Below are 25489 nucleotides of genomic sequence, written 5' to 3'. Positions count from 1 at the left end.
CTCTCCCTGAATCAGTCATACAGGCTGATACATTAGATAGCTTTAAGAAGTGGTTGGATAGCTTTTTAGCAAGTGAGGGAATACAGGGTTATGGGAAATAGCTCAAAGTCCAAGTTGATCCAGGGACTAGTCTGATTGCCATTTTGGAGTCAGGAAGGAATTTTTCCCCCTCAAAAAAATTTGGAGAGGCTTCAGATGGTTTTTTTTTTTTTGCCTTGCTCTGGATCAACTGGCAGATTGGTAGTTAATAAAAAAAAAAAAAAAAAGATTGAACTCGATGGACATGTGTCTTTTTTCAACCTTACTTACTATGTTACTATGTTACTATGTTACCTTCCCATTGTTCTTTTGTTTGGCTGCTGGGAGGGAAGGGAGGGGATGATTTCACTCCAACTTGCAGTACAGCAGTAAAGAGTGATTGAAGTTTATCAGAGCACAAGTCACATGACTTGGGGCAGCTGGGAAATTGACATTTCAAAATTGAATATAAAAAAATCTGTTTGCTCTTTTGAGAAATGGATTTCAGTGCAGAATTCTGCTGGAGCAGCACTATTAACTGATTAATTTTGAAAAAAAATGTTTTTCCCATGACAGTATACCTTTACCTAGTGTGCAGCAAGTCATATTCCCAGAGTTTTGGGGCTCACCAAAAAAAAAAAATAATAATAAATATTTGGTCATATTTTCAGCACAACATTGCATGTGAATGAACCACTCATCTGTGAACCAGCTTTAGCTTAATTCCCAGCTGACAATGGAGCCTTTTTTAAATATTAAGTGATGCCAACAGATCATGCAGGCACAATCACAAAGCAAACAGTTGTATTATTATTATTATTTTTAATAGTCACCTTCCAAACACTTTTTCAGTTCTCCATAAACAAATACTTTTTTCAATTGCTTTCCATCTTTTATTTTTTAGGGTTTCCCCAAAATGTAAGCTTAAAATATAATGTTCCTGTCTCTGGTGTTTCAGTCAGACAGCTCTGAAATGTTACAGTTTGCTACATTTAGTTGATGCAATTAGTTGATACATTTCTCAGCAGTGTCTGTGGAATATTAGCAACTATTGTATCAATTCTAACAGCTGCCTTTAATGAAACTCAGGGATTCTGCTCAGCTGGGCTAAAGATGTATCAACTAAATGTTTCAATTTAAAGCAGTTAAAGAATGGGTGAGCCCCTGCTTTAGAAGGTGAAAAATTAAACCTTACACTTCAGTATTAGAAAAACAGTCACAATTAAAAAATGGAAAGTAACTGGAAAAAGTCTTTATTTCTGGTGAACAATCTAAAAATAACTGTTGTGTTTGAAGTTGACTGACACCTTTAAAAATTTCAGCATATTTACCAAGTGCAACTGTATGCCACCAAGGAGGGCTAAATAGTGTTAACAAAATTAGACATTTTGGGAAAAAAAATGAAATGCAAATTGCCCAAGCTGTTTGAAATACAGAGCTGTCATAATCACTACCCACAGTCATGGGGGCACAATAGGGTTTATAATTTTAGAGCAGAAGAAATCATACCCATAATTGCTATATGCTGCCACACATTCAACTCACATCACAAAGGAATGCTATGATCTTTTGTGTGTCCCTAAAATGCATCATTATTTTTTAAAAGTGAATCCATCGTACAACTGTGCACTTTCTGTTATATAATATGCTGAAGCAAGAGGAACCTAGATACACACTAAGGTTTTTGTAGTGTAACTGTCTCCATGAAAAGCTGAATGATAACCAACCCCCCATACACACACACATCCTATTTGAGAGTGAGAGCAAGCGGTCTTTGTTTTAAGGACAATAAGAAAGATAGGCATGTATAGTCATGCTGGTTTTATAGGGGCTGTGGGATATAAAGGGACATTTTGCTCGGATTTCAAGGCTCCCCAGCCTGGAGTATTATCAGCAAACAAGAGCTGTTACAAACATTTATACAATACTGTCATTTGGTACTAAAGGAATATCCCAGTGTTGAAGGGGATGATTGCATCACTCTTGCTGGCAGTAAAGGGGTTAATAAACCAACCTGTAGTATAAATGTATATTATGTATATGTAACTAGAATGGTGAGATGGTAGCCAGCATGGGCTCTTGTTAGCCTCCTGTATCAGTCAGTATTGGTATGTTCCTGTTTCATATTTATTCCTTTCTTGTTTTGCTGAGGAAAACGCTGGTGCTTTTATAAATACATGATAATAACAGTATCACTGAAATGCAGACAAAGAGCTGAAAACAAAAAAGATAACGATGGGAAGAAATCCTTGCTGTGTAGGTTCCACAATCATTTTTATATTTGCCTCGAAAGCTAAAAACTCCCAAAGCCCTTCAGCCCCCATAAAGAAGGAGTGACAAGGCTGCACTTTTTGTTATACGGGGAAAGGTTGAGGACAGGCACTGGGGGGCTGTAATCACGTGCTCTCTCTTTCAATCCTCCCCCCCCCCCTTTGCCTATTCTCCTCCCAGTCATCTTCTGCTTCCTCCCCCTCCTCCCTCTCCCCTGCTCCACACACTCCCTTTGTTGTTAGCAGAAGACACACGTATTGCGCCCATCTCGTGCAGGGTGACAGAAAACAATACCCCTAAGAAGGCAGCGAAGGGGCAACCTGCTTGGGCAGGGGAGGGGCATAGAGCCAGAGCACTGGGAGGGTCTCCTCTGCTAACAGGAGCCTTTCTCTTCGGGATGGGAGTGAGGCGGACAGAAATCCCATAGTTGAAAGCCGGCAAGAGAGTGATCGCGGCTGACATGCCACCCTGCCATTGTCCTGCCTGCTAACGATCATTGTGCCATCAGCCAGGCTGCCTCCTATTTGTGCTGCTCGGGGGTGTGACACAGCAAAGGCATCATAGCAGCAGCAGCCGCACATCGGCGGGTACCTACAGACAGGAGGCAAAAGGGGGATGCTCGGTGACTGGACTGGAAAGGGACTGCCTGCTTTTGCCTGTCCTTATTGATGCTCTTGGCCTGTCGGATTCAGCTCTCCCTCAGCCTCTCACAGCACCAGCAGCTGCAACCCCCCGCGTCTCACCATGGATGGATTGCACCCTGCCTCCTGGATGCTGTTGCTGGGATCCTTGGCTTTCTGGTCTGCATCCTCCTTACTCCTCTTCTCCTTAGCTCTGCCGGGTGCACGAGCATCTAACCAGCTGCTCAGCGAGTGCCACAATGGCAAAGGCAAAGGGATTAACTGCTCAGGTAGGTAACGAATTGATTCCAGTATGGGATCTCTAGCATGGGCACGGCTGTGTGTGTGGCAGCAGAGCTATTGTGCTGTGTGTGCTAGTGTGTACATAAACATATACAGGCAATCTCAGGGGTATTCATCTTGCACAGAAATAGATGTTTATCGCAACTGGGATTTAAAGGCACGGGGTCATTGTAGATATATAAATACTATTTTCCTTCGTTTATTATGCAAAATGTAAACCGCAGTAGAGTAAAACTTATGTATGAATAGGCACATTTCATATGTTTGTAAAATATGATATATATATATGTGTGTGTATGAATACAGAAAACTGATCTGAAAAGGTATACAGAATGGAAGCTGGACACACATTTTAGAGGATATAAATGCATTGGAGTAACAAGCATTGTTATACTAATTCTACTAATTCTACTATTGTATGTATTAAATGTGTGTGTGTGTGTGCAGTACATTATCCAGCATATTTGATTGTTACATGGACTACACTTCAATTCATCTGTAGGTTTACTGTATTTGAAGTAACTAATTCACATAAATATGTGATAAGCCTTCCCATGCCTTTTAAACAAAGACCCCAGGCTATCCCTCAAGCTGACACTATTGTTTTAGGGTATTTCTATGCAGAGTGAACAAAAGGACGCACAAGCCCATATGTGCTGTTATAGCATGTTGAAAGATGGTCCTTCAGTGCCTCGTCACTGGCAGGTGGATGTCAGTGGTTAATAAGTAGACCGCACCCCTTGGTGTAATTTCCTGGTGGTGTTTTTACTGATTCTTATGGTGCAAATATGTTGCTTCTAAATTGCCACAGTTTTGCCTTAATGCATATGCCCTAAAGCAGAACTCAGATGCTAAAATGTACCTAGATGAGCACAGATTGGACCATGTGACCTAACCCATAGGACTGGAACTGTCACAGAGAGATGATTGTTCTGGACAGATCAGATAAATAAATAAAGGCAGAACAGCTGCACCTCTCTTGCACAAATTGCAAGTTCTTTTAGAAGGCTTTATGGGATACTCATACCCATGAAAAGACCAGCTTCTCATTGCCATAGCTCAAAGTGGACTATTCCAGCTGGTAAATAGTCATTACCTTTGAAACATATTTAGAGGTTCATTGGTGTAAGCTGAGACTTGTGCCTGGGATATTTGGCCAAGCTCATTTATTCAGGCTGGGTTCATTTCTTTTCATCCCATGAGGAATCTTCAACAATGGAATCATATCTGCTACATATGCTAATCTCTTCTAATGGTCTGTTTTTCAGAGTGTGGTTACCACTGTGGGGGTTGTGGCTGTTTGAACTACATAGATATATAAATATAGATATATAGCCATATACACAGCAAATAATAACGTATTTTATAGAGATTTATCAGTAAAAAACAACTATAAGAATCATGTTGGAATTAGCATCTTTAGCAGTGACATCTTTGGGTGGATGTTTTTGTCTGTAACACACTAATAAATATATCGGTCTGTGTCCGATAAAAATAAAAAAAAAATACAGACTGCCTGCGTCCTAAAAAAGTTTAGGAAAAAGTAAATAGCGTTTTACATTGCTTAGCTTGTTCCAATTGGCTGCATATTAGTGAAAATGAATTTCTGTTTAGTTGGAAGTTAGCAAAATAACAGTTGATTTCTCAAGAATCAGGTCATTTGTTTGTTTGTTTATTTTTGTTATAATGGGAAAGAATGCTTAAATGTTTATCAAGTCATTAACTGTTTTATTACCAAGTCTAATTGTGTTATGTTTATGGATCTTAACTGCTCATGATGGTTTTCCGTTCTTCCTTGTAGATGACATTGTTAAATCTTTGGGGTTTGCATTCACAGTTAGTGTATGCAATATCATTATATCATATTCTAGTATAGGTTACAGCAGGTTTTAGTTCCATTGGATATGCCTCATCTCTATGCAGCCCTACCAGTAATTGATGATGATGTGCCCTATTTTTGTGTGTTGTAATTAGTTTGGTGAAAATGAAGGTTAACAGGTTAGTTGATTTCTGTTATTAACCATTTGCTTTAGCACAGTATGTAGGTCATCTCTATGTGATGTAAATAAATAATGTATATTAATAGAAAAACTTATCTAATTTGCTGCCGGGAGACAGGGCAGGTTGATTTGGTGGGCTGACAGCTCTTGTTTGTTACTGGGCTAGCCAAGGGCTGTCTGCCTTTCAAGAGGAAGATCACATTAATGTGCTTTATCGTGAAAGATTCAGGTAGCTGTAGAGTAAATCGCACACCCACGACAGACGTCCAATATAGTGGTACCTGGTGCCCGGTGATGAAGGAATCGGCAAACCTCTCAAGTGGATACGAAAAAGCACACCGGCACACAGGATTTGAAGCTGCAGGGCAAGCCCTTGCAATTTTTTAATGCAGTGCAGGTGCAACGTTTCGGGGTCACGCCCCCATGCTTGACAAAGGGGCGTGACCCCGAAACGTTGCACCTGCACTGCATTAAAAAATTGCAAGGGCTTGCCCTGCAGCTTCAAATCCTGTGTGCCGGTGTGCTTTTTCGTATCCACTTATCGTGAAAGATGCCATAGAAATTAACTGGTATTAGCAAACTTAAATGCTTCAAATATCACTGCGTTTTTCAGATCTTAAGTTATATCGAAACATGTAAAAGTAAAAAAAAAAAAAAAAATATATATATATATATATATATATATATATATATATATATATATATATATATAAATATATACTGTATGTATAATATATCAGCATTTGTTTCAGAATAACTTTAAAATATAAGAAAATGAGAAGTCAACAGAGACTGGGTGGGGGAAGGCTTCAAGGGAAGGTGTGGTTCAGTGGATAAAAAGAAGGGCTGTGATTGTTTCAGAGAAGCCATGCTTTGATTCATGTTTAAAGGGGCAGCATTGAGTTATGCTGTAGGGTTACCTTCTGTTTCATTTCCTATTAATGTTTTGTAACACACATCTGTATAGGTTGTTCTTTCCAAAAAAACATTGTTTACTTACTGTACCTGCATACATTACATGGCTAGTATAATTACATTTTTCATTTACTAAATAAAATCCTCCAGTTTTCCTTTTCATCTCTCATCAGCATTAGATTGTGAATTTTGGAATTACTCTTTAAGATAGATGAGATTCCACAATTCATTTTAAGAGGGGTGTTTAAAAAAGTGCAAGTTTGCTTCGGTGCAGTCTCCACAGACCATACAGTGGTGCTGTCCTATGTTTGCTTTTACTACATTTGCAGCTGCTTATATAACAATAGTAACTAAAAGGTGCAAACTTCTGCAAATGCAGTCTCCAGGGGATAGGGATGCAGCCAAACTAATTGTCAGTATTCATTGAAGTAAGGATTCTTTTCTAAAGCCATTGATTTAAGAGTTAATTGCTTTGGCATAAAAGATCCTTTTGGTTTGAAATCTGATAGTTACATGTAGGCAAGACATACGCCTAAAGAGAGTGTAGGGAACAAAAAGCAAGAAAAGGGGAAGAGGATGAAGGACACTATATTAATGTATGCCCTCTTTTAAAGTAAAAGTAAGAGCAAGTTAATGCTCATATTATTTGTAAAAGGCATCTTTATACCAAAATCAGAAAACCAAGCACAAATTCTTACAATCACTTTCCAAATGATGTAGCAGCCATCTCATATAAAGATCACATATGCATATGATACATTTAAAGACACTTGCCACAAGATATATAATCCTCAGTGCAGTAAAAAAAATGAAGGCAGGTATATGTATTGTATGTCAAATAGTAGTGTGTTTCATACATTGCTGAGTTACACTGGCCTTTAAAGGGGTTATTCACCTTCCAAGACTTTTATTCAGTTGCTTTTCATCTTTTATTTTTTTACTGTTTTCCCAAAATTGAAGTTTAAAGTTTAGTGTCCATGACTCTAGGATTTCAGTCAGACAGCTCAGTGAGCCATGAGCTTTCAGAACGGTTACAATTTGCTACATTTAGTTGATACAATTAGTTGATACATTTCTCAGCAGCATCTGTGGAATATTAGCAACTATTGTATCAATTCGAACAGCTGCCTTTAATGAAACTCATGGATTCTGCTCAGTAAGGCCAAAGATAACAAATTTATCAACTAAATGCATCAATTTAGAACAGTTAAAGGGTTAGGGGGACCAAAGCTGTTTTATAAGGTGAAAAATGAAACTTTACACTTTAATATTAGAAAAAATTGAAAATAGAAAGGCTGGTGATCTATCTGAAACTGTTTTACGCTGTGACACACAGATGAATAGCACAGTGACCAGCAGCTGTATAATGCTCCAGCCAACCATTGGAATGTCAGAAGTGGCCCAAGACAATACCATTTCTTCTGCAAGCAATACTGAATGACACAGTGGCCATTAAATAGATAAAGATCCAGGCACACATATGCTGTGTTACCGCATTCTTTTAATTTAGTTAAATATTTTACACAAACATTAGGGTAATTAATCTTGTTCATTGTCTTGTAAAATAGATGTTCTAATCCTGTGTGTTCACCTTAAATCCTTGCAATAACCGGACTGCAGTCTCTTGAAATACCATAAAACCTTAAAATACAGTTCCCTATGTAGGGACCAAAAATACATCTTACACGTTTAAGAAACAACACTGCTTTGCACTATACAAATTAGGGCTCACTTAGTAACACAAGTACTAACACACTTTAAATGCTTATAATTGTTGCAGGTACAGTATGATGCATGGCAGGCACTGACAAAACATTAGTCCATAAGTGTTCAAATGGCAATGGCTTTTCAAGTGCTTTTAAACATTCATTTAAGGGCAATAGAAGCAACAAAACAGCAATTCCTGGCGTGTATGGGGTTTCCATATTTTTCTGCACTGTGTCATTTATAAATAAAAGATAATGATATGCACACACTTGAAAGCTGTGATAAATGTAATTAATATTCTAGGTTGTTGCTCTGCCTATGAGATAAGCGTGTTTACTATCCATTCACCTGTAAGTAACGTATAATGTACAGATAGTTCTTTTATTGGTAATATATTCATATTATAATTACTGATATTGCCATATCCATAATGCTAACTATCCACTTTGTATAATTTATCACTTTACATAAGACATTCAGAGTGCACATATACAGTTTCTCATGCAGCAAGCATATACAGTAAGCATTCTTACATACTTGAAAGACATGAACATTACACTCTATTTGCTCCGTCTCAATAGAAAAAACAATTATAGAGTAGAAACCCGAGGGAAATATGACCTATATTTTGGAAGAAAGTAGACATAATTCCCACATCCAGTTAATGTAAATCAATTTTTTACAGTAATGAACTTCAATAAGCCACACAAATTAGCAGGGTGGCTTTAAATTATGGTGCCCAATAATCATATGTCATAGTGCGTAACAGTGTACAAAATGCAAAAAAGATTGCAGGCTACTGTACTTTTTCATAAATTTGTAAATTCATAAATAGCTCAGTCCTGGAAATCTTGGTCCTGTTCAGGTTACGAGGCTTCACATCAAAATCATTTTGGAACCCTCCTAATCTGTAATGACTCACCCTGGTGGTCTAGTGGCCGGCGGGGTACTGTATTGCTTCTTCTAATGTGTGCATATACAGTATATCATGTGCCCAAATGCTTTGGTCCAGTTCAACTAGATCAAACATTCTCTAAAGCCTTATGAATGAGGCCCCCAGGGACCTGATTACTAAAAGTAACATTTTTATTTTGGCTGGAAAAATAGCTGTTGCTGGTGATGTTTAATAAATCTGCTTTTTTTTGTAGAAGTTGCATTTATTATTAAACACAGAAGCTTTTTTCTGTTTTGTCTACTTCTGTCAAGTCAGAAACATCAATTCACTCAGAAACATCTATGCAGTCATTCTCTAGGAGGGAGATTCCAGATTAAATTAACTAGAGTGTAAAATATAAAAGAGACATAGCAAGACCAGTATTCAGGAATTTGAAAGATATCAAGGTTCTAATGTTTACAGTTTTTGTGAAAAGGCTCATAAAGCAAGTGAAAAGAAAACATTAGGGGCAGGGCCTATTTATCAAGCCTCAATTTTTTTTACCTTCAGGATTCTCGATAATTTCGGGCTGTTTTTGTTTGATAATCCAAATTATTTGGTTTTTTTTGGGAGACAACTCGATAAATTTGGAGCGTCAATTCGAAAAGTGGCACAATTCTAATTGACGCTCGATTTGTTGCGACTTATACATGGAGCACTGTAAAGCAGAATCATCCAATGATGTTCTAGTCTTGTTAACAGACCTATTTAGAGGGACATTAAAATAACAATGTGTTTATTTTGCCTGAAAACAATATACTTGGGTAATGAACAAGAGTAATGTTGGAAACCAGTATTAACTTTAAAAATGAAATAGAAAAATGTTCTTGAATATTTCATGAAACAGCTTTGATTTTATTCCACTGGATTTTATTTAAATCTGGAACAGGCACAAGCCCTTATGAGCTAAGAGCTACAATGCCCCCTAGGCCCATACAGGGAAAATGGCTGTCCCTTTTGCAGGTTCAACTATACAAGGTGCAGAGTTCAACTCACATGGGCATAAGGGAACCTCATAATTAGGGTCAGATTTCTCAAAATGTGAGATAAAAGCTTACCACAGAAAAATCCACTCACTTTCTAATCATTCTTATGGGATTTTTAGAATCATTTTTATCAGTGGGAGGGTCCACCATTTGATAAATACAATTCTAATTGTCTATGTAACAAATATATAGTGCCACTTGCAATTAGAACTTAAAGTGGACCTGTCACCCAGACACAAAAATCTGTATAATAAAAGTCCTTTTCAAATTAAACATGAAATCCAATTTCAATTTTTTTATGGGCATAGAGGCGGGGCAGACAATTACTTTCACTCTCCATTTAGCACTTCCTAGATGTCACTGCTCTCCACATATTCCCCCATTCTCTTTACCATTTAATTGTGTAGCCAGGGCATGGGGATGGACATCGGGTCCCCCATTCTGGTGCACAAACAAGATTCTGAGATGATGCAAGGCTAGCCTTAATAACAGTGTCCACAAAATAGCTGCTGCCTGTTTGCTATAATTTTGAAATCCCAGACTGAAGGAAGCAAGATTTAAATAATTTATATAGTGTATTTAAAGTTCATTTTGTTTGACTAATGTGATAAAATAGGATTTTGAATAATTTTTTTTGATGACGGATCCCCTTTAATTGTATCGGGAGGTACATTCATTTAACCAGTAATATTTATTGGTATGAATGTGATGGCATCAATCTTGCTGCATTAGAAAATTGTCAGATAATAGTTTGGACTCTGCCTTTAAAGGTGGCAATACACTAGTCGATCCATATTGATAGCATACAAGTGGATATACACAGTATGGCCACCATTCTTTTGTTTTTAAACCTGCCTTATTGACAAACTGATTAATGACCATGGTACAAAAATTTTGCTCACAGTTTTCAGCGAGGATACATATACTGGTGTAATTGGATCTATTACAATCTGCTAAAGTAGTATTGTTTTAAAGGAAGTAAATAGTGAGTATAATGCCCCTTTAAAATGCTGATTATATGCATTGTTGCCAAAATGAGTACCAAGCCATGTACCACGTGAATAATAAGATGCCTGTGATTGATAAATAACCACATTCCACAGTCTCTAAAACTAGGAATACCATGAAAGTTATTAAAAGATCTGAATATAAAAAGTTAAAAATGAAAAACGCAGAACGATGCACTCAACAATACGAAAACCTCTAGAAATGTGAGTATTTCAGAAAATTACTAGTGATTTTTTTTTTAAAAAAAAGGTTCAAGAGTATCTTCGCAGCTCCCAGGAACAGTTCAGTGTAAAAATAAAAACTGGGTAAATAGATAGGCTGTGCAAAATAAAAAATGTTTCTAATATAGTTAGTTAGCCAAAAATGTAATGTATAAAGGCTGGAGTGACTTGACCTACGTTGGGCACTGATACAGAGTACACCGACGCTTTAAATATTTTAATTTTTGTGCCCTGCGAGATGATGTCAGACGCACGCTGCATCAAAATCCTGGAAGCTGCAGATGGGCCTAAGGAAGCGCATCGACATGAGAAGAGATCAGCGGGCGTCCATTTTGGCCCCCCACTAGACCATCAGGGGTGAGTTTCCTTACAGGGGGCCACATGTGACATAACTGTTCAGTGAATTTGCAATTGATCCTTAGCATTTAGCTCAGGTTCAAAAGCAAACAATTATGACCCATGAAGCCCCCCTCAAGTCTATGATTGGTTACTGCCAGCTAACCAATCAGTGAAAACCAAGAGTGTTCTGTTTAGACATTAGTCACTCCAGCCTTTATACATTACATGTGTGAAACATTTTTAATTTTACACAGCCTTTACAAAGTTTTTTATTTTTACATTGAACAATTACTTTAATGGTCGGATTTGAGTGGTTTTAGAAGTTTTTGAAACCACAACTAAAACTCACAAAGTCTAAAACCACTACTGTCACTGAAGCTATTAAAAGATCCGAATATAAAAAGTACGAACAAAAAAAACAGTGGACGATGTGGTAAAAAATTACAAAAACCTTGAAACCTCTAAAAATTTTAGTTTTTCTGACAATTTCTGGTGAAGAAAAAACTCTGATTTCAAATAGATTTAAAGCAGTGCAATAGGATCAGCAAACCTACCATTGACTTCTATAGCACCTTAACAACTTTTACAAGTTTTGCCTTAGATGTTTTCATGGTACACTTAATAAATCTAAATCAATAAATTGATACATTTTTTAGAGTGTTTTAGAAATATAGGAAAACCACAAATTTATAGAGATCTGTGAAAAAAAAACGAAATTAGATAGGTTATTCTATGTATGAGATTGATTACATGTATTCTGCACAGCACTAATCTTAGCAGGTGTTACAGCCACTAGAAACGAGTCCTTCTTCCCCTTTGATTGTATAAACTGACTGTTACAGCTGATAATTGCTGCAGCATCATATATTTATTTAATGAAAAATCTTAATGGAGAGCTCCAGCACATTAATGCACTGAATCCATATTCAACCTGAAAGGCCCAGATGAGCGGTCTTTTATGTTTCTATCACATTAGCTACACATTTGTTTGATATGCCTATTTTGCCATAGTTTAATAAAATACACTAATTCCAAAGGAAACAAAGAAATTACACCCAAGAAAGTGAATTAAAGCCATAACTGCAGGAGTATAAACAGTTTAAATGTGTTATTCCCTATTTTGCGTGTTATCTTAAATGATAATTTTATTTATTGAAGTATGCTGTTACCCCCCCCCCCACTCACCTATCCGTCTCTAATAACCCCTCTGCCTTATTCAATATATCTGTATAGATAGAAATATCTATAATATTATATATTATTGCACCTCACCTCCCTCTCCTGATCCTGTCCTGTATCCACCTCATTGGGTCTTTTTGGATGACTCTTATCTTCTTACCCTTCTGCCACTCTGGGAATAGTGCAGCTTTCCCTTACAGTTAGACTGAAATAGAATAAACATAGATTCTATGCTAGTGACATTTTCTTGTACACAGCCTCTTCCTGCTGTTGTTACTCTACCTTATGTAGAGTTAAACCCCAATTTTACATTTTTCAGGGGACTAGAGACAAATTTGTAAAATCAGGAAATGTATTATATATTGTTGGGACCACAAAAAATGGTATAAAATATGAAAGAACCTAAAAATAGTGCATGTAAAATGAAGGCTTCACATGTGCAACAGTAATTATTTTACATACTTATAGAAATTATGTTGGGTATATGGCTACAAGTAATTTGTGTAAAATATTGTTATGTTTTGGTTAGCCGAGGATGAGTAGAGTATAACAGTACTTTATTAGCAGAGTCATGCAGGCATTACACAACAGTAAGCTTTCACTTTCACTTTTAAACTTCCAGGAAGCATGCACAGTATAAGTATGAGCACAGTGACATCTACAGGCCATTTGCATAAACACCACATATTCCCCCTATAGTAGGAAAGCATTTGGAGAACTATAATAACAGCAATAATAAAACAGTATACATATTAATGCAATATTATGCATCCTTCACATCACAAAGTCCTTGGTCCATGCAGGTAGTTTTCTGATTCTCTCAGTACACCTTATAGGTTCACTTTCTTCAGGCCTTTTGCAGTTGACATCAGGAGTAGGAAAATGTCCTTCATCAAATGGAGCTTCTCCAAAGTCATATCTAACAGGAGCAAGATGACTTGCATTCCATATGCGTCCATCAAACAGTTCATATGTGTATGGCCCTTGCTGGCATCTCACTTCAAGTGGTGTAGTAAATTTAGATTGTCCTTGTTTCAGTATTCCTGGTTTCTTAATTCTAACTAAAGATCCAGGCTGAAAGTGTACTTCTCTAGCACCACGTTTTCTGCCAGTATAAGCCTTGCATTTGGCATGCTGACGTTTCACAATGTCAGCAGTAGATGATTTTGTAGGCACAGTATTTTGTGGAAGTTTGATGTCTGCAACCTGTAACTTAGTGCGCATCTGTCTGCCATGTAATAATTCAGCAGGAGATGATTGGGTTGTTGCATGGCATGTTGCTCTGTAGTTATACTTTCCAAGATTTCCCAGTAAGATTTGCTGTCTGTAGTGCTTCTTTCAGACTTGAATTGCTCGATTTCTCCATTTGCTTGTGGGTAATACACTGAAGATTTCCTATGCACAATATTCCTCTCTCTCAGAAAGGATTCAAACTCATATGAGACAAACTGTGGTCCGTTGTCTGATATGAACTTCTTTGGAATACCTTCTCTACTGCAGACAGAAATGTTATTACTGTAGCTGATGTTATATGAGAAACAAATGCAATTTTAAGGCCATTTACTGTAATAGTCTATCAAGGTTATAGCAAATCTGCAGTCTATAGGAGCATCTGTAAAATGACCCACAATATCAATAGCAAGTTTTTCCCAAGCTGAGTGTATGTGTGATAGCTGTTTTGTCATGATTCTGACAAGTAACACAAGAATGAATGGCAGTTACCACATCAGCGTCCATTGCTGGCCACCAGTATAGTTCTCGTAGTCTTTGTTTTGTACGTACAATTCCTTGATGACTCTCATGTGCAAGTTGTATGAGCTTTTCTTGCAAGGTCTCTGGTACCAGTAAACAATGAGCTCCACGGACAACATAGCCATCTACTAAGGACAGTTTGTGTCTAATCCTGTAGTAAGGTTGAAGATCAGGACTGAGTTTCTTCTCAGCATTTGGCCATTTGCTTTGTAAGATGTCCCGTAGTTTTACTTGAATTGGACATGTGAGGCAAGCTTGCTTAAAATCAGCAGCTGTAACTGTAGATGATAGTAAATCAGTCAATGTTACAACTTCTATGTCCTCATCCAGTGTATCAGAAGCTGCAGGTAAAGGTAAACGTGACAAACAATCAGCAGTAACATTTTTTCAAACCTCCTTTGTATTGCATTTTGTAGTTAAAATTCAGTAGCTTTGCTGACCATCTAGCTATAAGCATTCCAGCTCTTCCTAGTTCCTTTGTAGTAATCAGTGTAGTTAAAGGGCTATGATCAGTGCATAAGGAAATTCTCTACCTGATAGGTATGTTCTCCATTTTTTTGTTGCCCAAACACATGCTACAGCTTCTTTTTCAAGAGTGGAATACTTACGCTCTGTCTCTGTAAGTGTTCTGGATGCAAATGCAACAGTTTTCTCTGTATGATCAGCATGGATCTGTGTGAGAACTGCACCAACACCATTGTCTGAAGCATCTGTAGTAACCATAGTGAGTAGTGCAGGATCAAATAAAGCTGGCGCTGGACTGTTTACAATTAACTTTTTTTTACTAATTCAAAGCTATGTTGAGCAGACTCTGACCACACCAGACTTAAAGTTCCACGTAGTAGTGCTCTAAGTGGCTCCACAACTGAAGCATAGTTGGGAATAAACTTAGAATACCATGAAGTAAGACCTAAGAAAGCTCGTAAGGTCTGGAAATCAGATGGAGGAGGTGCTTGTGGTAACTGCGTTGACATGGTCAGGGTCAGGCAGTAATCCATCTTGTGAGATTATATGACCCAGAAATGACAGCTGAGTTTGTCTGAAGTGGCTTTTGGAAAGGTTCAGTTTCAGTCCTGTAGAATCAATGCATTTCAGAACCTTTTCTAGGTACTTGTCATGAAGATCCATAGTTGGAGCACAGACAATTATATCATCCAAGTAGCATTCTACACCAGGTATGCCATGGAGTATAGAAGACATCAGTCTTTGAAAACAACTCAGTGCTGAAGCCAGTCCATAAGGTACACGCTTGAACCGAAACAAACCATCATGGGTGATAAATGCAGTGAGGTCTCTACTTTCCTCATGCAGTAATACTTGATGATAAGCACTCTGAAGAGTAGAAAAGAATTTTGTTCCTCGGAGTTCTGAAAATATTCCCTCTATGTGTGGCAAGGGATGATTATCCATAACAAATGCTTTATTAGGTTCACGGAGATCAACACACAATCAAATACCTAAATTTTTTTTCTTACAACAATTGGTGAAACCCATTATATAGAATAAGGCAATCGCCTCAATTTCTGGCGTACTGGTTTAACATCTGGTCTCAGGTTAACCTTGTGTACAAAGTTCTTTGCACAACCCAGTGAAGTGTTGCTTTATGGTGAAATTTTAGACACTGGCTGTATGGCAGGCACTGGTGCTGTAGTAATGAGACCATCAACTAATTGTAGGTTTAATGCAGCAAAGAGATCCCTTCCAAGTATAGCAGTACCCAGGGCCGGATTTAATGAAGCGGCGCCCCAAGGCCGCAGAATCCATACCCTTGCTGCTTCCGGTTGCGCCGCCCTGTGTCCGCAGGGTCCTAGCGCTCACTGAGGCAGAAGCGCTGGGGAGCGTTAAGTCCCCAGAGCTTCAAAGATGCGGCTGGGCGGCGTGCCACCCCAAAAATGTTGCCGCCCTAGGCCCGGGCCTATGTGGCCTCGTCACAAATCCTCTTGGCACAAAAAAGTTCTTTATAGCAGTAAGAGCAGTTTCATAAGTATCATCAGGTAATGGTAATGTATAGAATATACGCTGTCCCTCTGCTCCCAGGCAGTGAATACGTTTTCATTGCCCCCCTCCTAGAAAATTTTCTATCGACGCCCATTGCCATCAGCCTTTGGCTGCAAAGCTGATCTTCTCTCCTGTAGTTGGGGTATCTGCCTATGTGCCAAAGGAAAAAAGCTGCATTTGTACTAATAAAGAATACATATATCTCTGAGAACATCCACTGAATAAGTCATTTTGCATTTTGTCATGATAATACACTTTACATGTAGCCCAGGCAAAAAAAAAGATGGATTATTGCTATAGGCTTGGCTGCTTCTACATAATATAATGAGTGACAAGTCGGATGACTGAGCTGCATGTCATATAGAGGCACATTTGACGGGTTCCACTTGATTGGTTGTCTGACACTGGTTTTCATTGGCTCCTGGGTGCTCATTGTATTAACATGATGTTCTTCTATGATTGAACATTTTATGGTCTGAACACGCAAATGTAATAGGTGCTGATCATCCATAATAAAATGTGCAAAACATCTAGAAACCATAAATAATATTAATCAAGCGAAATCAAACAAGTGAAACGATTTGATACTGATCCTATTTCTGGAAGGAAAATCAATAAAAAGCCAATCGGCGACATTAACATTTACCAATAGGTTGTGATATGTTATATAAAATCAAATCAATGAAATGATTTGATACTGACCCTATTTCTGGAAGGAAAATTAATAAAAATGATTTTAGTAGGACTAAATGGTTTTAATCTAAAGCAATGGAAATAAACACATAAGCCAATCGGCGACATTAACATTTACCAATAGGTTGTGATATATTATATCTGTGAATCATAGGCCTTGACCAAGCTTTGCATCTGCTATACTACACTATTTGTTTATGAACTTTAATATAGTAACTAGTTCTTTGGAGCAGAGCTGTGTAGCTGGCACCTAAATCCTTTAAACTCTGACTCCTCATTTTATGGTACCTGACTCAGACTCCAACTCCGTTTTTAAAGTAACACCAAAAACTGAAAGTATATTAACACTTGCGTGTTTCCTTCATAAAGACTACTATAGTTTAAATAAACAAGCTGCTGCTAGCTTTTACAGTTAGCATGCACTGGTAAAATCTGTGTGTTTGCTTCACAAAGACCACTATACTAAACTAAAAAAAAATAAAGCACATGCTTTGGTAATTCTAAACCAAAATAAAAGTAAATAAACCAAAAAGTTAAACTATATAAACCAAATACAACTGGAAAACAACTTGTACATTAGGGGGCAGATTTATCAAGGGTCAAATTTCAAAAAACTTCAAAATTCGACCGTACGATCGAAGGATTTTTATTCGATGTGTGAAGACTTTAATAAAGTTTGTAGAAGGTCCCCATAGGCTAACATAGCACTTCGGCAGGTTTAATTTGGCGAAGTATTGAAGTCAAAGTTTTTTTAAAGAGACAGTACTTCGATTATCGAATGGTCAAATATTCGAACGATTTTTACTTCGAATCGAAGTCAAAGTAAATTCAAAGTTCTAGTATCCTATTCGATGGTCGAAGTATCCAAAAAATTACTTTAAATTTAGAATTTTTTTGCTTTGAAAATTCCCTCGAATTCACTTCGACCCTTGATAAATCTGCCCCTAATTGTACCTGGCAAAAAGCTGTAGAATAGCTGTTAAATACAACCCAAAATTAACTAAAGTATTTTAGAGACATAATTGCTTCTGCCATATCCTCCTTCATAGAAGCTCTTTCTGTAAATCTGATTTATTTTCAGCTCATTTTTGGTGACTCCAGATACCCAAAATTGGCTGACTGCACAGCTATGCTTTGTTGGTCTATTTATCAACAGTCTCATTTTAGTTGTTTTTGAAACCTCGACTAAACTCACTTCCCCTAAAACAACAAATGCCATGGGATTTATAAAAAGATCCTAATTTAAAAAGCACAAATGAAAAAGAGGGCTTCATTTCATCTGAGGACCTCACATAAATTTATGTCAGGCAAACATTTCTGTGATGCCTCAGTATCCCCTAGGCCCCTGTCAACAATGATGTGACATGAGCTCAGAAGAGATAAGAAGCTGACATGCACTGTTCACTCTGTGCTCTGTTTCATGCCAATCACTTGATGAGCGCTTAGGGGAAAGGTGAGCAGCCGTTGGGTATTGTAATATAGAATATGCCATCTAGGCAAACATGGCTAACTTTGCTGTATCTAAAGGGCAAAAGATTGTATATAATTGACAAAACCTGATGACTGCTAGGGATGTGTAGCCTTTTCAAAAAAAAAGATGGTTAAGAAAGTGATGTGCCTCAGTGCCATGTTTCACATAATTAGTAATAGTAGCCAAAACCAGTTACCTGGAAGTCTGTTGCTGAAGTACAGGAATTTCACTTCTACTAGGACATGTTGTCTTGCTTTTAGCTTTTTAAACAGGATGTTCACCTTTAAATTAGCTTTTAGTATGATGTAGAGCATGATATTTTGAGACAATTTGCAATTGGTTTTCATTTTTTATTTGTGGTTTTTGAGTCTATATATAGATTTTTATTCAGCAACTCTCCAGTTTGCCATTTCAGGTTGCTAGGGTCCAAATTACCCTAGAAACCATACATTGATTTGAATAAGAAACTGGAATATGAACAGAAGATGGCCTGACTAATGTGATGAGTAATAAAATGTATAGCCTTACAGAGCATTTGTTTTTTAGGCCCCACCAATTTAAAAGTCAGGAAGAGTCAGAAGAAGAAGGCAAATTATTTAAAAAACTATAAAAAATAAATAATGGAAACCAATTGAAAAGTTGCTTAGAACTGACCATTCTACCACATACTAAAAGCTAACATAAAGATGAAACGCCCCTTTAATTTACTGCAAAATAATACTAGTAATCTTTACAGTTCCATATTTAATAAATGTCTGAATATTAATTGCATCGATTGTTCTTTAACAATATTTTCAGATATATTATAGATGTAGCTATAGGTATTTCATATACTAAAAAGAAAATCTGTCAGAAAAGCGTTTATTTTCACAAATCCAGGGAGTGCTAGATTCTCTTACACTATTTAATGACACCCAGGTGGCTTCCACTATTGGTAAGTGCCTTCTTCATTACAGAAAAAAAAAATATAATAAAAAAAAATATATATATATATATATTTTTTTTTTTTTTTCCTGATAATTGGGGGAGGGATGTAAAATGCATATTGGCAAAAGCATACAGCTGTTGGGGACTCAGGAATACAGAAGGCTCCATTGGGGTCCTAATAGTTGTGCACTGTATGTGTAGGTTCTGCATTTCTGCCCTCTGTACTCATATTAACCCACAATAGTGATGAATGCATCAAAGATTTCTGTCAGAAGTAATAAAAATCACTTTTCATACTACGATTCTCAGTGTGAAACTCAGAGAGCCACTGGAGGAAAATCATGGATCATGCTGAGTTAACACACATAGCATTTACCTAGAAAATAAAGTAGCTCTATCAGTCTATCTGTATTTACACAGCAATTCTACCAGTACTACCTGAGTGCTTACAGTGCTTACAGTGTAGGTTTGCCAGATACATATACATACAGTATTTGCTACAAACAATCCCAGCCCCCAGCTGAACTCCACAACAACTGCATCTGTCGTGAGACAGGCAGAGATACTCAGAATTCTTGCGTGTGGTGACATCTCTGCATGCATATTAACAAATCTGCAGGGAACTGTTATATAGAACTCCAGGAATCTGGTGCAATATCCTTTGACACCATTGGCAAGAATATTATGGTGAATGATAGAGTTTATCGACATGTCAGCACTGACTGCTTACACAGCTGGGGATAACCTATTAGCATACATTTTATAAGAGCATCTTCATGGCTTTCAAAGGATTGTATGTCATAGCACTATTTCATGAACATTTTGTATACAGTATATTTCTTTTTGATTACTTTTGCTGTTGCTTATCTTAAAGTCAGTTTTATCTCTGTCCATGCTTTACTTCAATACTAAATCCAGTTATTAATTGGGAGCTATAACGGTCAAGAAAATATTTAACCAAGCTTTCAATTGTCTGCCCTTTCAATTGTTTGCCTTACATTGACATACCCACTCTAAATATGTTTATCCTAGCTTACATATAATTGTTAATGCAAAATAGAGCAAATAGAGCAAAAAACTACCAGTGGGTAGTCTTAGGCTGGGGCCAGCATGACCGTCAGCAGAGAGGATCCATGGTCAAAACTACAAGGATCATTTTTCACGGACACTTACCCATTGGAAAACTCTACACTCCCTTTGAGTTTTTTTTGTATTCTACTACAGGGGCCACACTGCAATGTTTTGTGAGACTCATCTCCTTTAGACATTATACAATACAGAGCAATTAATTGCCATTATGATACTGGACTTAGGCCTAAGGCTTTAGGCCTAAGGCATGTTTTGATAGGTAACGTGCTATTAGCAATAATAGTGACATATTTGTAGTTCGCTATTGTCTGCCATAGACAGCTACTTTCAGTGTGCAAGGGCATTTTGGCAGAGGCTTTTCATCCTGGGAAAACGGCAGTCATTAAAATGTGCCATGTGTTATGACCCTTAAGATTCAGAGAGCCTGATAGAGGTCTGTAAAATGATTGTTTTTAGGTATTCCAGAAAGATAAAAAATACCAATGAACAGCGTAAAAATAATCTACTATCCTGACTGGTGTACTAATAGCAAATAAAGATAGATTTGGAGACTAACCACACAGAGGATCCTACGGATTAGGGCCACACAGTTCATCTAAATGTGCTGCCCAGAGATGAAAATGGATATTGTTGTGAAGGGTTTGATGCACCTTCGCTTCAAATTTGGTGGTTTGACTACTTGGATTTCTGCATTATACCTCAGTTGAGGATTGTATCATGGCAGCGCCCTCTCTTTTGCATTGTTGGAGATGTATACAAAGAGAAAAATGCATATTTTCCTTTATATGCAGGGCCGGTATTCCATATATGTCGCCCCTAGGTTGGCAGGTCCTAGAGCTGCTTGCCTTTAACGTGCACCCCCCTCAACCCCCCGAGCGAGCGTACATGTGTGCAGGCACGCATTCACGGGATCACTGGGGAGCTGCGGCTCCCCGGTGCTGGTTATGAGGTGGCTGGGCGGCATCTCACCCCTGAAACTTTGCCTCTCTAGGCCCGGGCCTTTGTTGCCTCATCATAAATCTGAGCCTGTTTATATGTCACATTTAACAAAAATGAAGAAAATAATATCAGAACTTCAAATGTGTATATGTAACAGTCCATTAACACTACAAGGGAGCTATTTATAAAGCCACTAATTTTTCTGGCTGAGTTATGAAGGGAAAAGAAAAACTTGAAATTTTCAAGATTTATTATGCTGCAAAGCTGCTAAAAATCTAATCCGAAAATACTCCATCTAAAACCTGTCAAAGTCATGTAAAAGTCAATGACAGATGGGCCCTTTTACAATTGGGACATGTTTTTTGCCTTCATGATAGGTGAGAGCTTCAGGCTGTTTGAAACTGGTTTTCGCTTGATAAACCAAAGAATTTGGAGGCTTTTGTTTATTAATCCAATCAAATCGAGTTTTTGGGTAACCATTCGAAAAAAATTGCAGGATTTAAATTGTTGCGTGATTTTGTCAAGACTTTTCCCCGCACATACAATTTTCAATCCAAATTTAAATTAAGCCAGATCGTTGGTTGGGAGTTAGGTCAAATTTCAATTTTCAATACAATGGGGAAAAATAAATAGCCCCCTTAGAAATGAAAATTCCCTAAATGCTTACGGTGTGAAAAACTATTTGCCCCCTTCCTGATTTCTTATTCTTTTGCATGTTTGTCACACAAAATGTTTCTGATCATCAAACACATTTAACGATTAGTCAAAGATAACACAAGTAAACACAAAATGCAGTTTTTAAATGAGGGTTTTTATTATTTAGGGAGAAAAGAAATCCAAACCTGTGTGAAAAAGTAATTGCCCCCTGAACCTAATAACTGGTTGGGCCACCCTTAGCAGCAATAACTGCAATCAAGTGTTTGCGATAACTTGCAGCGAGTCTTTTACAGCGCTCTGGAGGAATTTTGGCCCACTCATCTTTGCAGAATTGTTGTAATTCAGCTTTATTTGAGGGTTTTCTAGCATGAACCGCCTTTTTAAGGTCATGCCACAACATCTCAATAGGATTCAGGTCAGGACTTTGACTAGGCCACTCCAAAGTCTTCATTTTGTTTTTCTTCAGCCATTCAGAGGTGGATTTGCTGGTGTGTTTTGGGTCATTGTCCTGCTGCTTGAGTTGACGAACAGATGGCCGGACATTCTCCTTCAGGATTTTTTGGTAGACAGTAGAATTCATGGTTCCATCTATCACAGCAAGTCTTCCAGGTCATGAAGCAGCAAAACAACCCCAGACCATCACACTACCACCACCATATTTTACTGTTGGTATGATGTTCTTTTTCTGAAATGCTGTGTTACTTTTACGCCAGATGTAACGGGACGCTCACCTTCCAAAAAGTTCAACTTTTGTCTCGTCGGTCCACAAGGTATTTTCCCAAAAGTCTTGGCAATCATTGAGATGTTTTTTAGCAAAATTGAGACAAGCCTTAATGTTCTTTTTGCTTAAAATTGGTTTGCGCCTTGGAAATCTGCCATGCAGGCCGTTTTTGCCCAGTCTCTTTCTTATGGTGGAGTCGTGAACACTGACCTTAATTGAGGCAAGTGAGGCCTGCAGTTCTTTAGATATTGTCCTGGGGTCTTTTGTGGCCTCTCGGATGAGTTGTCTCTGCGCTCTTGGGGTAATTTTGGTCGGCCGGCCACTCCTGGGAAGGTTCACCACTGTTCCATGTTATTGCCATTTGTGGATAATGGCTCTCACTGTGGTTCGCTGGAGTCCCAAAGCTTTAGAAATGGCTTTATAACCTTTACCAGACTGATAGATCTCAATTACTTTTGTTCTCATTTGTTCCTGAATTTCTTTGGATCTTGGCATGATGTCTAGCTTTTGAGGTGCTTTTGGTCTACTTCTCTGTGTCAGGTAGCTCTTATTTAAGTGATTTCTTGATTGAAACAGGTGTGGCAGTAGTCAGGCCTGTGGGTGAGTACAGAAATTTAACTCAGGTGTGATAAACCACAGTTAAGTTATTTTTTAACAAGGGGGGCAATCACTTTTTCACACAGGCCCATGTAGATTTGGAGTTTTTTTTCTCCCTTAATAACGTAAACCTTCATTTAAAAACTGCATTTTGTGTTCAATTATGTTATCTTTGACTAATAGTTAACGGTTTTTGATGAGCAGAAACATTTAAGTGTGACAAACATGCAAAAGAATAAGAAATCAGGAAGGGGGCAAATAGTTTTTCACACCACTGTATGTATATATATATATATATATATATATATATATATATATATATATATATATATATATATACATGTATATATGGGCTGCTCTACTAATGTAGCCAATAAATTGCATTAGCACAGTCACCTATAGCGGCCAATCATATGTTTGCTTTCATGTTCTAGCTTTGTAGTAGAGTAGATCAATAAAAACTAATTGCTGATGGATTGCTGTAGTAAATTACACTGTTGCATGTCCTGTGACCAGTCCTTTGCTGTGAAAATGCTTATGGGTTTCAAATGTTTATTATCATATACATTTGGGGTCTATTTATTAAACCTCAGTTTTTTTTTTCTGGTACAAGTTTTTAAAGGGGAAAAACTCAGATTTTTTTAAAGAAAAAAAAAATTTTTTTTTTTTTACTTTTTCAAGATTTACTATACTCTGCAGCTACTAAAAATTTGAATCTGAAAATACTCCAGTTAAAACATTTCAAATCAAGTAGAAGTCAATGGAAGATCATCCCTTTAATAATTGGAACATGTTTTTAACCTTCAGGATTCTCAATATCTTTGGGCCATTTGCTCTGGTTTTCATTCAATAATCCGATTAATTCCAATTTTTTTGGTGACAACTCTAAAAAGTTCAGTTTTGAGAGTGTCAGTTTGCATGATTCAAACTGATGCTGGATTTTGTTGTGAGTTTTTGTCGCACTGATTTTTTCGAGAAGTATTATTGTTTAGAGTGTGGGAGTTTGGTCAATTTTTTTTTAAAAAACGTTGAATTTTAGTAAAATTAGATGGATACACATAGAGCATGACCATGTTTCAGGAGCCAAACATTGTTTTTGCTGTTCTCTAAGTGTTACATTTATAGGCAGTATAGCAAATTTGTTTCAGCAGAAAAGGGGGGGATTAATGGGCTCATATCTACCTCCGGAGGAAAGAAGATTCTGTGCCTAAATGTTTTTTTAATCATGCCTTTGGAGGATTGAAGGGGAAATGTACTCATACGTTTAGACTTACTTTGTTTTCCCTGTGAAAATTGTTTTCAGGGACTCTGCTGAAAGCAGCACACAGTTATTGATTCTTTGCTCTGGGAAAGCTTTGTAGGTCTTTTTTACACACTCTCTCTCTCTCTCTCTCTCTGTAAGAGCAAGAATTGTCTAAGGGTCCTAGTTAGCTAAGACTCTGCAAGCTTTAACTTTACAATTAGTATTGACTGCTAATGATCTGCATATGATTTACACACATTTACAAATAAAATTTGATATGTGTTATTAGTTATATTATTGTATAATAAAAAACAGTATTATAATGTATATGTTATATGAACAATATAAATCATGGAATGAAAAGCTTTATACGTAGACTTTTTTTTAAAAGCATACTGGAATAATTCCAGATATGTCCACTAGGTGTCACTTATCCTAGACCAAATGAAGACCTCTCAGAGGAGAGAAATGAGCAGCAGTGGCAGTTTTATGTATATTATTTCTTATTCATATGTAACCCCCACTGGATACAAATCCTGAAAGGAATGCCTATTAGCATATCTTAACAATGCATTTTAATATCATCCTTAGAATTCAAACAACTCAACACATTTGTACTTTGTACCAGCCTTGACAATATGTCATATATCTAAAATTAAATACCAAGTTCCACTGTAGAACAGTGCAGCGTTTCAATGGTTTACAGCTCATCAGTTTTTACTGTGTGTGGAAGTATAGTATGAAATGATGGTTTTTCACTTGATTTTGTGATGAAAACTGGGCTCTGTTGGTGATTAAAGAAAAGAAAGAAAGGGAACATTTCATCCTATAATTACAATACGTATTATCTTTGCTAACAATCCTGAAGTAGTCACACTGTTCATCTCTTTTCAGAATATGG

General features: G+C 37.3%; 1 protein-coding gene across 1 annotated transcript in view; it reads left to right on the top strand.

Moving 5' to 3' along the window:
- The first annotated feature begins 2500 nt into the window (after positions 1-2500).
- The window catches only part of tmeff1.S (transmembrane protein with EGF like and two follistatin like domains 1 S homeolog), a 132114-nt gene continuing 109125 nt past the window's right edge, over positions 2501-25489 (top strand). Inside the window, exon 1 of the mRNA XM_018269396.2 lies at positions 2501-3199. Within this exon, the coding sequence (XP_018124885.1) occupies positions 3034-3199 (166 nt within the window). The 5' untranslated portion in view covers positions 2501-3033. The remainder of the gene's footprint in view (positions 3200-25489) is intronic.

The sequence above is a fragment of the Xenopus laevis genome, chromosome 6S, assembly GCF_017654675.1.
Source record: "Xenopus laevis strain J_2021 chromosome 6S, Xenopus_laevis_v10.1, whole genome shotgun sequence".
Lineage (NCBI taxonomy): Eukaryota > Metazoa > Chordata > Amphibia > Anura > Pipidae > Xenopus > Xenopus laevis.
Note: the sequence above shows the minus strand (reverse complement) of the source record. Positions and strands in the feature narration are given on the sequence as shown.